General features: G+C 40.4%; 1 protein-coding gene across 2 annotated transcripts in view; it reads left to right on the top strand.

Annotated features, from left to right (window-relative positions):
* nrp1 (neuropilin 1) overlaps positions 1 to 17,144 on the top strand; it is an 83,414-nt gene that overhangs the window by 42,148 nt on the left and 24,122 nt on the right. For both annotated transcript variants that reach the window (XM_015389853.1, XM_015389854.1), the window contains 2 exons: positions 2,300 to 2,466; positions 16,301 to 16,456. In XM_015389853.1, coding sequence (XP_015245339.1) covers positions 2,300 to 2,466; positions 16,301 to 16,456 — 323 coding nt within the window. The remainder of the gene's footprint in view (positions 1 to 2,299; positions 2,467 to 16,300; positions 16,457 to 17,144) is intronic.

Genomic DNA, 17,144 nt, shown 5'->3' with positions numbered 1-17,144 from the left:
GGAACGAGACAATTTACCTTTAAAATAAGAAAAAAATATATAGTTTTGTCTTAATTCAAGTATATATTAGCTAATTATCTTATTTTAGGAGTAAAAATACTAATTCCATTGGCAGGTCATCTTATTTACCTGCTCAAATTAAGGGTAAATACACTTAATTCAAGACATTTTTCACTTATTTCTAGATGTTTTTTTGTAGTGCTGTTCTCCTTTCATTTATTTCTACTTTTTACCTTGGATGGCTTTGTCCAGGTTTTGGTAAAAACAGATTATATTGTCTTTAAAGATATTGCCTTTCAAAACAAATCAATATTAATTGAGCTGCTGGGTAGGCTCCACAAAACTACCGTTTAGATACCTGAGGCCCAGACAGATAATTTGTGAGGTAAAAAAAATAAACTTTAAAAAGTCTAGAGAGGTTAAAATAAGTTCAGGAGATTAAAGTCAAGTTAAGACGTGTTTAAGAATTTAAGGGGGGCAGATGGGAGCACCAGAGGAGTAATAATCCAGGTAGAAAGTAAATGTTGGTCAATTATGACAAATTATGGCTTGTTAAACAGTTTAAGAGTTATTAAACGAACACCTCTTGCTTCTTCATCTCAGTGATGGGTTACAGGCAACAAGTTAGCCTCGACAGCCTCTGTCAGTAACTTGCCTGAACACACACTTTCACGATCACCCCCAGGGCTTTTTACATGCCACATCCCTGTCACAGTGCTCGACCCCAATGACCCCATTTTGAAAAACTCTCCATCTAAACATTTCATTAAGGAAGACGAGCTCTGGTAAGGCTCGTAAATCTGTCCGGCAGCTAGACCACCCCGTACACAAGGACCCGCACCCACACGCACAGCCCGTCTCTGAATAGCAGCAGAGGTGGATGACTTTCAACAAGTCTACTAATCATCTCCAAAAGGGATTCTGTCTTGCCCAAAGGGGAAAGCAGATGCTGTTGAAGCACACACAAAACAAGAGGAACAAGGCTGCCTCACAGTGATGAGCTGAGCTGTGACTGCTGGGGTTTTATTCTAAGATTTACACCACCGCATTTAATCAAACATCCGGGATCAGGTTTTGCGAATAGTATCTCCACATCCTTGGTTGTAGAGGAACAGAGGATGTGACCTGACCTGCCGTTAGTGCATACCTCGATCAAAGTGTGAGTGGCTTAGTATTACATGATTACTTAACATGTTTTTGAGATAGAAAGTCTCCAAACTTGTGCCTTTGCCTTTTTAAAGCTTGTGCCAACTTAATCTTTCATAATGCATAATGCATAATGAGGGAAAGGGTAGCTAAAAATCCCCCATGGGTGCAGAAAAGATGCATTTTCTTTGCTTTTCATGTCCCTTGCTCTTATTCCAATATACCCAGCCAGTGTTTTCTAACCAATAATCCTGACCACGCTTGGTAACCCCTGTAACTAGATATAACCTCTGCAGAAAACAAATGCCTCTTTGTGTTTTGGAGGATCTGTGGTTGATAATGTCAGCCAGCTAAGAAAGGTTCATCAGTAGATGTTTCTTCACGTAGTCGGAGCAAACGGCTGTGAGACAGTTTATCAGTCATGTGTGATGCCTCTGACGTACTGGCGAGCATGAACCCGTGCAGCTGCGCATAAAGACTGCTAGAAGTACACACGATGACCCATTGAGTAAGGGTGTGCTGGCGGTGTGGCAGATGGGGAGACCATCTGTGTTAGCTCTCAGGCGGCGGCCGCATGGCTCCTCTCAATGCTCCTCATCCAGAGGCCTCCAAGTGTGCAACTACATGCGAGCTCATGGCTATATTTAGGGCATCGAAATGTATAATTCAGGATTGCAAAAAGAACATTAATGATTGTTAAGACACACAGCTACCTTCTTGACACTGACGTACTCTTGCTTGGACCAAGAGAGCTTTGCAGTTTGTGAAAAAAGATAAGCTTCCCTACGGGAGGTAGGGGTAATATATTTAGTGAGTGGAAAAAATAACTGAAGCAAAAGTCACCCTAACGCCTAATATGAGCATAAACCACACTGAATGTTTTATGATGACATTTTTATGCTTCCATCCAGCTTCTATTAAAAAGTACTGGGAGATTTGCAGAGGCACCCTTGATGTGCTTTTTTTTTTTTTGGCCAGTCATGCAGAGGCCTTCACCCTGGAGATTTGCTTGGATTTAAGGAGTGGACACAAAAGACACATTCTTTAAACACACTGGTCGCTTAAAATTCAGCTGAAAGTCTCTCACTGTCTCCCGTATCTTTTTTTTTCTGAGTTCCTTTTCATCTCCTATCTATCCTCCTCTGCTTTTCAGACTATGACTGCAGCGACCCACTGGGAATGGAGTCGGGAGAGATAACATCAGACCAAATCATGGCTTCATCCCAGTACAACCCCAGCTGGTCCCCAGAGCGCTCCAGACTCAACTACTATGAAAATGCGTGGACTCCAGCAGCCGACTCCAACAAGGAGTGGATTCAGGTAACATTTCCTTTCTTGGGAAAGAAATAACATCAGAAATTAATCGCATTTTCTATCGTGTTAATTTGAAAGAAGGTTGTGCAAAAGCATGTTAGGTTCATTGGTGATGCCTTTAGGTATGAATGTGTGAGCGTATGGTTGTCTCTCCTGTTTATGTCTCTTTCCTGTGATGAACTGGCTTTCTGTCTGGGGTCTACTCTGCCTCTCGCCACTTATCCAGGCTCTCTTTGTCAGCATTGATTAAGCGGGTATACAAAACTGACAGATTTACTAATGGATGGGTAAAACTCTACCTTGACAAAGACCACTAGCCTAGTGAAGCAATGTTTATGTACAAAAACATGTCCTGCCCCACTTTCTTAACCCAACAGAATGCCCTTCCTCCTAACATAGTGAACCCTTTGCATTGATGTGTCCACCCTCTTTGTCGCTCTCTGCCTGTCTTCTTCCTGGGGGAGTGTTGGCCTAGTGTGTTAGAGCAGTGGGCTTGAGAAGATTGCAAATACCTGGTCCCACGGCCTGCACTACGGGTCTCTGTGTCATGAAACGCGGACAGATGGACCCAGTATTCAAGAAGAGACAGTCAGTAGGAAAGTTCAAAAAGGTTTATTAAATAAACAAAAACTAAAGTGGAGCTATGGCTTGTGGACACTGCAGGATGGGGAGTGAGGCACCGCCCAATCACAGACACAGGTAAGTGACCACGATCATCTGACAGAAGATGATTTTCTGAGTTGGCCACTTACCCAGAGGTCATGCTGGAAGCCGATCCTGGTTGGGGATCCAGAACAGACAGGAACAGGATCCAGATCAGGCAGGAACAGAACAGGTGGCAGGATCCAGACGTCCAGGCATCAACAAGCTCCCAGACAGGTTCAGAGTCTGACAGAGTTAGGAACAGAACAGAAGCAGACAGGATCAGGTGCTGATGAGCAGGCTCAGTGGAAGAGGGTAGGCGAGACAGGACGTGGAACCAGAACTTTATGCAGGAACTTTTAACTGGTCTCCTCCCTGGAGCCAGGCCTACTGTAATAAAGACTGAACCTCCCCACATATAGAGCCAAAAGCCCAGAGGACTCTGCGGGGGAGGAACAGTGGACGATCAGGAGACGAGACAAACACAAAAATGGCTGCCAGGATCCAGGACATGAACCAAGGAATAAAACAGACAGGCTAACAGAAAGACAAATAATGATCTGGCCCTGAATGCTAGGGCTGAACTGAATATAACCAAGAGGAAACAGGTGAGAGGAATAAATTATAATTGAGGCAGGGAGGGAAAACCACAGGTGGAAGGAATGACTAATTAAGGGAGAGCAAACAGGCCAGATCATGACACTCTGAGCAAGACCCTTAACCCCTCACTGCTCCCTGGGCGCCGCACAATGGCAGCCCATTTCTCCCCAAGGGGATGGGTTAAAGGCAGAGGTAAATTTCTCCAGTGTGAGATCAATATAGTTTATTTATCATTATTATTTCTTACATCTCCCTCTGACTTCTAGTCCTACCTGATAACTTTCCGCTTCCTTTAGAACTGAGACTGCCTCCGGAGATGCTCAGATTTAATCCAGGCATTCTGCCAAGCTTCACACACACACAGTCTCTAGCACAGAAACTGTCTCAGGCTTTGTCATGTTTTATTTTTTTTTTCTCTTGGCTTATCTTCACAGAGCGATCATCACCCACCAAGGGAACTTTATGTGGGAAGATTAAGGATTTAGTTCCGTTATTTCGTGATGGGGATAAGACACGTATATCGAGTCCACTCACATCACAACGAACACCCTAGTGACACCACAACCACAGCCCTTCCTCCATGTATTTTCTCTGTCTTTGATTTATTAACCCAAGGCCCCTAAGTTTTATAAACACTTAGGCAGTTTTTTTTCCCTTAATTCCTCTTTTTTCAGCATCTTATGCTTCATTTTTAAATAGCCGCAATAGACATCTCGAGGGACAAATCATGGAGCTGACCCAAAGCCAAATATTTGCTTGGAGAGGAACATAACCAAGCTTTTGCTTTATTATTGCAATGAAAATATTTTCCTGGGGGCCACTGTTATTCCTTCAAGCTAATTTAATCGGTGTGTAACCGCAGTTGTGCGCAGTTGTATGTGTCCTGTGGTGCTCTGTGTCTGTCCATGTGTTTTCTTTTCTGGTTGAGTGGAAGGGTTTGGCAGGATCCATATTGTCCTGCAGAGGATCTCACCATGCATCTGAGTGGGTTAAGGAGAAATGTGGCCACTTTTCAGTTTAAGAAACGTCTCACTAATGGGAACTTTCATTGTTAATATCCACATTCGGAGAGATTTTAAGGCTGCTCTGCTTTAGCTAGGGCATTATAAATCCAAATGATTAGTTCCCCTACCTGATGCTGTTCCTGTATTGATCAGGTGTAAGATTTCAACTTGAAATTTAAATCTAGCTTTACAAAGGTGTCCAATAATGCATCAACCCAGCTTTGAATTTTCTAATCTAAAATGTAGGAGTAGGGTTTTTGATTGACTGATGGTTTCTATTTTTCCGTAGGAATGAGTTGCTCTTATGTTAAGCAGTTGAGCTCCAGTCATCGCAAGTGGTATTAAAAGAGTAGAAATTCTCATTTCTCTTTCATTAAGCATGTCAGCAGTGTTTCAACAAGCCCTCCTGGCATGCACAAATCATTTCAGTGCGCAGTCAGATGCATAGCAATCAATTCATTTTATATTTCATGATCATTTTCTGACTCCAGTTTCAGCCAGACAGTTTTATTATTCATGATAGGCAGCCTTTGACTCCAAGGCCTTTTCCTTCGCTTTGATTTTTCTTTTTTTTACTCTGGACGTGATCCAGATTTGTCCATCCATTTTAATGTTTCCTCATTCAGATGCATGGAGAGAAGGAGGACAAGATGCTACAGCCTGGGCAGTCTTCACTGGCTAATTAGATTGGTGTAGTGTGGTTCAGTATTGAGTGCTGGGTTAGCCAGGTCATTAATCAGGCCCTTCGTGAATACAGAGATAGACAGATGTCTTTTGAGGGGAATCATGGCTTGAAGAGACAGAAGAAAAATGAGCTAGGAATTGCTGAAAACAAGCTGCCTTTTCTGTATGTCTTCAGTCATTTCAGTCATCTTTATCACATGCCACAGTGCCAACTCTAGTCTTTTTTTAGGCATTTCGATTTCTTAAAACAGCCTTATCAATGTCTGCATGCAATTAATATTGATATTGGCAGTACTTTTTTGACTGGAGAGCGCTTAACTCTTGCACCCGTGACGTTTTTGATGCTGCAGTCTCTGCCATCAATTTTTCTTGTGACACTTACTTGAATTTCTGCAAAACAGCATAATTTTATTCCCATAAAGTCATGCTCAACTAGGGTTATACCGGTTATTACATTAACTTTGCTGTTTTCTACTGCAGCATTTTACTATATTTAGCTCCATTAGCATGTTTGCTCTTTTTTATGACTTGTTGATTATCCATCTGGTAATCTAATTTAATGCTGCTTTTGCAATTCCTGAAACATGAAGCTGACAATAACATAGTTATTAAACAGCAGCTATACAACAGATGCAAGGAAGCTTCTAATATCTGGAATTTACTCACAATATCCATAGCTTATCCTTCTATATTTCACCATTCACACTCATACTTTTCCTGCTAACAAACTTGAATTTTCCAGATTCTTATGCAGAGATAGATTTGTATATATTAGCAGCATAGTTTAAGCAGTAGGAGTTCTCTGCCAGAGGTTTCTAGGGAAAATAGAAGGTAGACCTTCAGACGAGTCAATGAGCTGTCTCCTAGTTTATGAACTCACTTCGACTGGCATGGAAATACTTGCATCTGTGCAACACATTTGTCTCCAGTGGGAGAGGATGATATGTTTACAGTCTGACGTAACGGCTCCTCTGGAACTTTTCTGGAACTGCTGACTTTGTGCAAAAATGACTTCGTCAAATGTGTTTAAGGACAAACTTGATGGGTTCCGACAGCAATAAGAGCAACAAGAATGAGACGCAAGACAAACTGTGAGATTGAATCTCTGTCAGGCAGATGCCATTGATTGCACATGCTCACAACATCAATAATTTAAACTGTTTTGGAGAAAGCCCAGCAGTCAATACCTGAAAGCCTCGTTACTGGGCTTCTCTTGTATATCTTATCCCATAACAGTAATTTAGCTTCACTGGGTTCATCTGTCTTTTAACTGTATTTATGTATTCATAAGGAATAATGTCTATATCTAATTACTTATAATGTTTAATCATTTAATCAAGATAATGCTGCATGCCTTTGCTCTGTGAGGGATTATTTTCTCTTCATTTCCTGTTATATAAAAACACAAAACCAAATAAAGTATCATTATTTATCAGAACAAAATCTTTCCTCATCTTTTCCGCTGTTGATGACCCCTTACAGTAAATTAGATAATTCATTGTAGACTGACAGGAAAACAAGTAGGCCCTTTTGGACCTTTTGAGACAGAGCTGTACACCCCCTTTGTCTTGATATTGTTTCCTCAAATCTATAAGGCAAACAGCTCTTGCTGACCACCCAGACAACCTTTGATTGCACATTTCCTGCACGAAAATGACACCAGAGTCCCTTTGCAGAGGCTTACATCTGACGCTAAGCCAGCGTGTCCTGTTTTCTTTCCATGCTAATGTGCTTTCCATTACTTAAAAGCCAGTGATCTGCAAAAGCGCTCCATCCCATTCCATTGTCTTCATCTTTAAATCTGGCCCATTCTGGTGTCTTACCACCCTGTCGAGTGACGACTGCTCAGAATATGGATGTAATTAACAGCAACTTCTCACTTGATGAAGTCTAGCGAGAGCCTTGGAGCAGAGGCTGGCACGCAGCTGCCGGTGAGATCATCATCATGCCATCCCAGTGGAAACAATGGATGCTGTCTTTGCAGTGCTGCTTGTGGGCCTAGCTCTCAATGGGAAAATCAATGTGAGGATAGAGACCCACACTCGACCGGTAATCGAAACATGAGCAATTGTATGATGTAATGAAATGAGTGCTGCATAAGTACCTAGAGACAAAAAAAAACTCAGCTTAGGCATAATCAGTTCCATTTTCAGTGTCTGCTTTATAGAAGAAGGGGAGCAAAAATGCCTGAAAGCCCTTTTAGTCAGTAGTCATCATTAAAAGATCATGTGCAGCTGGGCATCCTGGGAAAGGATCGTACTGCGGCTTCCAGACATGACATCCCTTCAGGTTGTCCTTTTTTTTATCCCTATCACTGCCTGTCGGTTTCATAAACTTTACTCAGAGTGTTAGTCAGATGTTTTTGTCTGTGGCAGGGTCAGAAATGACCCTCAAGTGTCAGATTCAAAGATGAATCACAAACCAGTAAACCTTGAAATCAGACTCCCTTCCTTTTCTTCCTCCTAATGTTAGGCTGAATCTTTAATCGTGCAATATAATGCTTTCAAAAAAAAAAAAACTTCTTACCTTATTATCACTGTCATCTGAACTATACGTACCTTTTTGTCACCATAACCGATTATCATCAGGTGCATGAGAATACATGCATAATTAAATGCCAGCAAAGGGATGTAGGGAGCTAAAAATAAACTATAATTCTGTCAGGTGAATAATGTGATAAATTGAGGGTCGGGAGCGAAGCTCATAGGTCCTGCAGCATCAAAGTAATATAATTTTCAAGAAGGAAGGATTAATTACTCTTTCAGCAAATGGAGCCTAAGGCAACGGAACTGTGGGGCATACTTTCCGTCATCTGTGCTTGCCCAGTGAGGTCCTCCGGGACCCTTAAGGAGCTTCCATGTATAGGCTTTAAACTTGTGATTATTCTGACTGTGAACGCAGGCAGAGATGATAACATTTTCAGTACATACACAGACATTACAGTAAAATGCAAACAGACTCACAAGTAGCAGAAGAAAGCAATAATGTTTCTTTTTATAAAAAGTTCTGTGCAGAAATCATAATATTCATTAATTACCCAGTGGGAAAGCACAATACGCTTTCTTTTCAGCTAATTTCTTCCTTTCTATTTTTGTAAACATCTGATGAACCAGGGCATAACTGCCCCCAGTGAAGCTGTTGTGAAATATGTGTGTCTCTGAGGGGAACAATGTGGCATAAATGAGCCAAATATAGCAGGAATGTGAGCATTTGTGTTTTGGTAAGGATTCAAACTACAAACAGATGCTGATATTATTTTGTATATAAGAGTCTTTTAAGCCATTCCAAAATGTCTGAGGATGAAATCGGGGAGAAAATCAGTAAAGCATGTGTCAAAATGGAAACACATCACTTTAGTCAGTGCCTGTGTTTCCTTTATGTCATTTTATATGAATATCTTCTTGCTATCATTAACACACAGAAGAAGAAAACAGGAAAAAGGGGGATTTGGGTCTCTGCATCTACTTTATGACCAGCCACACATCAGTGGAAATCCGTAAAGCATTCCCAGAGGTTTTCCTGAGAATTCACGCCTCTGCCAACATCAACCAGCTGCTGTTCTCTGAGCACTTCATTCCCTTTCATTTTCTGCATTTGTTGCTCTCAGTAGGATGAATAAACTCAATCCGCAACGGACTCTGCTTTATGCAAAGCAATATCAGCACACAGGATGCTGTTTTTTTTTCCTCTGTTGGGAAAGAAAACAAATGGATTTTGTATCTTTCGAAAAACTTTGATGCTCCTAACTCAATTATGATCCAATCAAGCAGGTATAGATAGGGTTAAAGGGCATTTTCTTAAGCTATAACTTGAAGCCGTTGACATGTGGTTGTTTTTGTCATCCACATGTCTGATTCCTACACCCAAGCAACCCAGACAAGGCTTCAGTCTCATGCAGCTGTCATCTCACTTTGCATCTGAGTCACACAGTCCGCGCTCCATGACAATGCCATGAGCAACAGCTCAACCCAGTGATTACACTCCACCATTAAGAGTGTAGTTGGAAAATTATCTTAAACTAAACTATACTTATATGAACACAGATAAATACTTAAATACCAGGGATGTATTTCATGCCTATCATCTATTCCAACACTCATACTCAATGTGTTTACCCCCATTTAAACGCTGAAAGTTAATTTCAGCATGCCGATCTAATGGGAGGTACATCAGGGTTAAGATGGGTGGCGTTACAAGCCTGAGCACGACTGATTCTTGTTCTGCCTTTCTGGTTTCATCACTTTACTAAACCGCCGGAGCTTCGGTGAGAAACAAGTTTGAGTCAATTTGGCTCATAGCGGAAAGGTTACACAAAACAAAAAAAGAACAGGTCATAAAAAGTTGTCAGGAAAAATCAGGGTTCTTACGATTCAGGTTGTGTGGTCTTCGCTGACGCTCTTATATCAATGCGCTCACGCTTGCCCAGAATGTGTGGTATAATTTCTTCGGTTCGGCTTGAGTCCAGACATTTATCTGGAAATTTAACAAAATGTTAAATATGGAGGAGAGAGATGCTTCATTCTGTTGGCTCAGCAAAGTCTCAGACTGCAGTGATTGTAGATCGGGAGTCATAATTCACATCTCGCTCAGAGTGATTACATCAGCCATCAAACACGATTCAACCTTTCAGCTCTACATGACAAATAGGTTTATATCTGAGGATGATTTATTTAGCCAAGATCCTCATTGGTTTGTACAATGTCTAAATGTTATTGGTTTATATTTCCAGGTCAGTAAGTGCTGTGCTAGGCTCTAGGTTAAAAGGACTCCATGTTGTATTTATTATCTGGGTCTGTTTGTTTTTATAGAGGTCTCTGCGGTATATGAAGGTTTTTGTTCCATATCCAAGCACCCTGACAGCCTGCCTTCCTTCCTGACCCGAGAAACCTCAGTCTGTTAGCGCTGCTTCGCCAGCGTTCCCTCTGTTTCTAACAAGCGGCCATTAATAAATCATGCCTCGCTCATTATCCAGCCCCTGTTATCATCCCGTCTGTGGAATTGATCAAGTCTGTGCGCTTCTTTGCTGGAGACCCCATGATCCTGTCCTTCAAGTCTTTCAAGGCTTCGCTGTCGGTGGCAAACTTCCCCTCCCCAGCTTTCCCCCTCTGCTCTCTCCTATCTCCTCAGAGTGTGGATCGTTTTCCTGTTTCCTTCCAGCATGCTTTCTTTCATCTTCCTTCGCCATTGCATCCTGTTACAGCTAACTGCAACCCCTGCGTTCACACATATTGAAGAATATTCGAAATTTATGAGACAAAAATTTTCACAAAGTTTTCAAACTCAGTTTTCCTGCTAGTGTGAATAAAATAAACACTCAATTGGCAATAGAAGAACCCATCATATTTCCATATATCTTCCCTTTGGGCTTAGCAATAGTAATATGTAAGGATTCTGAAATGTGCAAACTACTATTAAGATAGACTTTAGACTTTATTTGCCCCCAAGGGGAGATTCTTTTCCACATACACAGAGCTAGTTTAAACAAGACATAAAAAAAGACACCAATATAAACACCAACACCAGCAAAAGTACAAGACATGATACACTCAACGGGGCCTGTTGTTTAAAAAGGTGATGGCTGAAGATTTCAGGCTCCTGCCAAAACAGACCCTTCTACACCTGAGTGCCCTGTACCTCCGTCCAGAGGGCAGGGGTATGAGGTAGTCCTGTAGTGGGTGAGTTAAAAGCGGCCAATGGCCTGTTGGTTTGTGTCTGTGATACCAGGTTGTTGTGATTAAAGAAACTGAATCAGGATAAACAAAAATAGGAAAACTATTTCTATATAAAATAGCATTCAGTTGACATTGTTCAACAAAAAAGCTTCCAAATCTACAGTTTGCAGAGAGCTTAGACAGGACAGAATTGTTTTTTAATAAGACATTTCTTTTTAAACGACAGAAAGGAAACTGGTCAAGCAAATTGTCAAAAGAACATTACCATCTTTAAAAAATGTAAAGAATATCCAAAAAGGAGTGGTTGTGTTCTAGACGAGACAATAGGCTGTAAAATTAAGTTTCAGAGCTGCCTTACCAAGTCTCAAATTAAAACGAACAGTAAATACTTTCAGCTTTTTTAATTGTCATTGCACTTTCACAAGTACAGAGCAACCAAATTAACTCTCTGCATGTAACCGATCCCCTTGAGGTGCATTGGGCTGCCACTGTGTGGCACCCAGGGAGCAGTGTGGGGGTTAAGGGTGTTGCTCAAGGAGCCAGAGTGGCAGTCCGTGGGAGTGGGGCTTGAACTCAGAACCCTTGGACTCCTAACCTGACTCCGCATATCCATCTGGAAACCTTCAGTTGCAGTAATTTTGGGAAGGGGCGAAAATACTGGTTAGCTGATTGGCCTATGTTGGTGATAGACGGGCCAAATAAACCAATCAGATCAACGAAGCATAAGACGTACGTACGTACGTAACAGAGCGACGACGAAAACACAACCACAAGCCAGGCTAACTCTTGCTGAAACCAGTCGGGAGAAGAGCAAAAACATCTTTTCCTCTGAGAAAAGCCTCCAGAGCAGTGTTTTGCTCTTCTTTCAGTGAAGAAATACTCTGTAATTCCGATAAAACTTGCTCGTTAGCCATGCTAACGCTAGTTTCATGGGCTGAAGCCGCCATGTTCTTTAGACTGAACTGTCGCGCTTCTCGTTGCGTCACACCTCAACCCGCCTCAAAGCCAACGCTGATTGGACATTCGTTTGGTGAACGGCTCCAAATTTTCTTTAACGGAGAGTCTCCAGACTGATCTGCGAGTGAAACCTTGAAAGCTCGCGAGATCAGGATGGTCTCACAATGCTATTGGACTCCAAGCACAATGCCCTAACCACTGGGCCACCAGTCCCCTTGATTATACATGAGTTTAGCTGTAGATAACAAGTCTGCACCATCTACTAGACACGGAGAGCTTCTATAAGTTAACCTGGGTATTTATTTAGAAGTCAAATTTGTTATTGGGTTTTCATTAAAGAAACAGCTGAAATGTTGAAAATGAAGCTAAAGAATGTGCATGTGTAGGTCACATTATGATCACTTTGGACAGCAATAGATACATCATTAAATTACCTCTAAAGGACATTTTAAAAGTCTCTTTTAGCTGACATTTTCAAGAGTCAGAGATCGTTTTGACAGATCACTTAAAGCTGAGTCTTTGACACCTTCTTACTGCTACATGTTTTTTTCTCTAAAAGATTAAATTCAATCTATTACTGTTTTATGTCTTTGACCCTCTAAGGAGGCAATTCATATCTGCATACCCACCAACCTATATCAAGATTAGCCACTATTGCAGCTTCTATAGGTGTCAGTACACCAATATGTTTTTCAGTTTTACAAGCTTGACAGTAGATTTAAGTTAAAATTGCAGTGGGACCACTGTGGCTGATAGTTATTGGTTCACATTTGAGTAGTAAAACAAACCCAATAAGGGCCAACATATCAGGGATTTTTAGTTTACGTCCCCTTCTGTTTCATAATGTATAATTCATAATGCTGCATTTTTTAAAATTGTGGGTTTGAACGGGCCAGCTTCATCTCAGATCCATGAAAAGCCAGGAACAACCTGCAGAGAAGCTTGTTTTTGCAGCATTATAACAGAACATTTTTCTAAAAGAGGCTGCTGTATCTGTGCTTTCTGCCGGTGCATGACAGTTGGAAGTATAACCACTCTCTCCAAACGGTGGCATATGCCAGAAAATAACCGCTAATATTCTAGAAAGACAAACAAAGTACAGATGTGAAAATCAAGCTAAAAGAAAACTTTGACTAAAGACTAGAATTAAGACATCTCTCCTCAACTAAGTAATTTGTCAAAAAGTACATGGTTGGAAATCTGAGCACCAAGTGTTCCCAATTACCAACCACTCATTTCATCGGTTTTCCCTTTTACAGAAAGTATTCCACGTCAAAGTTCTGTTAATTTTTTTTATTTATTTAAGCCCTAAGCATTATGTAAACTGCCTCATTGTGCGTTGCCCTCGGTCCAAACAGAAAATAAGTCAGTAGGGCTACATGAATGTAGATAATAAAGACCTTTCACTACTAAACACCCGGTCCAAACCTCGCTGACATCCACTGCTTTTCCCATCATGCTCTGCCACAAACAGCCATTTACCCCACAAAGAAGAATTCAGCTCCTGCGTCATTAAACCATCTCAGCCTGACAGGATTTGATTTTGTTACTATTTGTAGATCCCCCCATTTTTTTAGGGTTTTATTGTTGAAGGCCCCTTGGGCCATTGGCCAGGACCCCCGGCTTTTTTTTTTTTTGGGCTTTTTTTTTTTTCTTTCTTACACCAAATGCTTCCAAATCGTTGGATTGGCAGATAAAATGTTATGGTGGAATCCCATTTATTGCTTCCATCTGTTTTTTGTCTTTTTTCTGGAGGAAGAGAATTTAAGGAGCAGGAATGACCAACGTTCTGTGGCATGCCCATAGTCCTTTCCAGCTCTTTGCATGGAATCATTAAGTGTGGTAGATTGTTGTATATGGGGCTGGCAGACAGTGCTAGAGCTGACTCTTGACTTTATGGCTTTTACATACTGGATGGATCCCTGCTAAGATCCGTGGCGGCAGATAACCCTGGCTTTAATTATCTAAAATATGTGCACACACTTGTATCTGTTTGCTCACTCTCACATGCAGGATTTCAGTGTTATCGGTCTTCTTAACACAACCTCCCACGTGCAAATACAGGGGATCCGCTCTGAGTCGATTCAGTAATCTGCTCGAGACTCTGGTCGCCATCCATCAGAGTCGGTTCCCATCTCCCGTCAACATCAAAGGACTCTTGTCTCTTGCCATGATCTTGGAAGCCTGCTCCTCCGACACCCTGGCTTCCTGCATCTCTGCTGCGTTACAGCGGCGCCTGCACGCGGCACCATTACTCCTCATTAATGTCAGCTCAGGCTGTCAAAGGTGCAGCTAATGCTTGTTAAAACTAGTGCACGGCTTTTCCTCAGAGAGGTTTAGATCCTTTGAAAGTTTTTCAGCATTCCTCCAACTTTTTTCGTTTGTTGGGGGGCGAATTTTAATGGGGTAAAAGCAGCTTCCGCAAATGGGACTTTGCATAAACATCCATCCTTAAATTTTTCAAGATTCTAAAAAAAAAAAAAATGTCTTTTCGACTGGGATTGTATGCAATCAACTAGAATAATTTTACACATTAATATGAGGTAGAAGCGAAATTATTCATGATTTAATATTTACATTCATAACTAAAGATGTGCCTTGTAAATTTTTCCAGCCTGACTTAGTTTAGAAAAAAACTTGCAATTATATGGGAGCTTTCCTACGGAGGAGTATTAGGGCTATTGGAAAAAAAAAAGTTTACTGATTTTTAAAAATTTTTTCCGTTTAGTATGGGAAAAAAGTCAAAATTCTGACTTTAATCTCAGAATTCTGACTTTAATCTCAGACTTCTGACTTTTTTCTCATACTAAACTGAAAAAAAATAAAAAATCAGTTAACTTTTTTGTTTTTTTTTAGTGGCCCTAATCCTCTTCCCTACTTTCCACATGGAGACATAGTTGACATTTTCACAGCCATTTTTGAGTGCTATTTTTGTGCAAACTTGCACAAGCTCCAAATACGTACATTGCCGTTAAAATCAACATACGTTTTCCATTCCTCTTTTAGATTCATATTTAGGTTTGTGATTTTGTTTAGTTCAAAACAATTTTAGAGTGTGAAACTCACTGAAGTCTCTAAAATGGTTTCTTCCAATTGTAACTTTGTATTAATCACCAATTACTGTTGTGTTTTCATGGTGGGGATGTTGTGTGCAGAATGGCGTTATACAGCACTTTCCATCCATGGGGTTTAAAACATTTTGTGTTATTTTAGTCTGATTAGATCCCTTTACTTTCTTCACATACGTGATGTTATCCTACATCTATCCTATCCTACAAGGCATGTAGCGCAATTTAAGTGATTGTCTAGGAGCTGTTTTTCCTAATAAAGAAAACTTTCAAACAGTCTGACTGTATGATCTGACTGAATTGTGTTAGAAGATGTTGCAAATTGGTATATAAATACAAACTGTTTTGAACTGCAGTAAATTAAACTTGAGCTAAATGACAAAATCTAAACAAGTTGTGTTTTAAAGGCTCTATTCTTTCTTAATATTATTTAAAGTTGTTGTTCCACTGATGATAGACCGCATCACTTACATGTCCAGAAGGAGGCCTTCCCTTCTACATAAACAGATGTGAGGAGAACCTAAAGCAGTATACGGACTCATTCTTTCCCTGCAGCTTTGGTGATCCTTGTGATAGGTTTTAACGTGGGGAATATGTGAGATAAACAAGCCTTGAGCTCAGATGAATGCTTCTTTATCCACATATGCATAAATCAAATAAATACGGAAATGAATAGCTATAGACTGCTTCTCCCCTCTGACTGGACTGCCTGTGGCTTTCTCCATGTGAAAGAGTATTAGCCATCCAGTGATGTACTGCAGTCATCGCTGCATATTTTAAATGCAGTGTTTTATATTCACTCTGTATCTCTCTCTCTCTCTCCTTCTTGCTGATTTTGATAATGTAATTCCTTTTTTCTTTTTTTTCTGTCTCGCACTCACTTTCATCCAACAGCCTCTTGTCTCTCATCTCAGGAAATTAAGCTGTCATCCTCTGTCTTTTTCATTAATGTGGGTATCATTTCATTGTTGTTTATTAAATTCCTGGTGGAAGTTGATGAGACTGTGGCCAGAGGTGATTTTCCGAAATGCTCTATGTTTTTACCTTCCCCTGCTTGCTTGTGTTTTATTAATACGGACTGTGCATTCAAAGCCTCTTGTTCAGGTTGTTCCTGTCTTTGAACAAACAAAGGGTGTTGCATATTACCTGTGTCTTTGTTGGATGGTAAAACAAGCTTTAGAAATATATTTTTTAATGTTCATCTCCTCTGCAGGTGGACCTTGGCTTTTTGCGGTTTGTCTCTGCCATTGGTACACAGGGTGCTATTTCCCAAGAGACCCACAAAATATACTTTGTCAAGTCCTACAAAGTAGACGTCAGCTCAAATGGAGAGGACTGGATCACCTTGAAAGAAGGCTCCAAACAGAAGGTACCCCATGCATATTTCAAACTTTCTTTAAGATCCTTAATATTATGATGGAACCAGATATGGAGAACAATTATTCAAATTTTGTTCACTGCAAAAACGATCCAGAAATCAGTAAAAATTTCTTAAATTGAGTGTATTCACCCTTAATTTGAGCAGGTAAATGAGATAGTTTGCCAATGGAATTAGTGTTTTTACTCTTAAAATAAGATAATTAGATAATATGCACTTGAAATAAGACAATGCAATTGTGTTTTCTTATTTTAAATGTAAATTTTCTTGTTCCATTGGCAAAATGTCTCTTTAACCTCCTCAATTCAAGAACAAATGCACTTCTTTTAAGAGAAAAAAAAAATGACTTATCTAGATTCAGATTTTTTGCAGTGTTGTCCTACTTTATATCTATTACTTCTGTAAAGCTATACTGATTATAGGTGATACCAGAAGATAAACAAATATCCTTCTAAGAGATTTAAGTTTTTTGTTTGTTTTTTTTTACTGTAAGCAGGTTATTATTTATATTATAACCAAAGAGACTTTGAGAATTCGTTAAAATTCATTATCAACTAATTTGATAAGAGTTGTCATTTTAACCAGGCTTTAGTATGCCTAATATTTTCAATTGGCTCGGGCATCTGGTTAGGATGCCTCCTGGACGCCTTCCTGGTGAGGTGTTCCGGGCACGTCCCAC

This window comes from Cyprinodon variegatus, unplaced genomic scaffold (genome assembly GCF_000732505.1).
Source record: "Cyprinodon variegatus isolate N-32 unplaced genomic scaffold, C_variegatus-1.0 Scaffold476, whole genome shotgun sequence".
NCBI lineage: Eukaryota > Metazoa > Chordata > Actinopteri > Cyprinodontiformes > Cyprinodontidae > Cyprinodon > Cyprinodon variegatus.
Note: the sequence above shows the minus strand (reverse complement) of the source record. Positions and strands in the feature narration are given on the sequence as shown.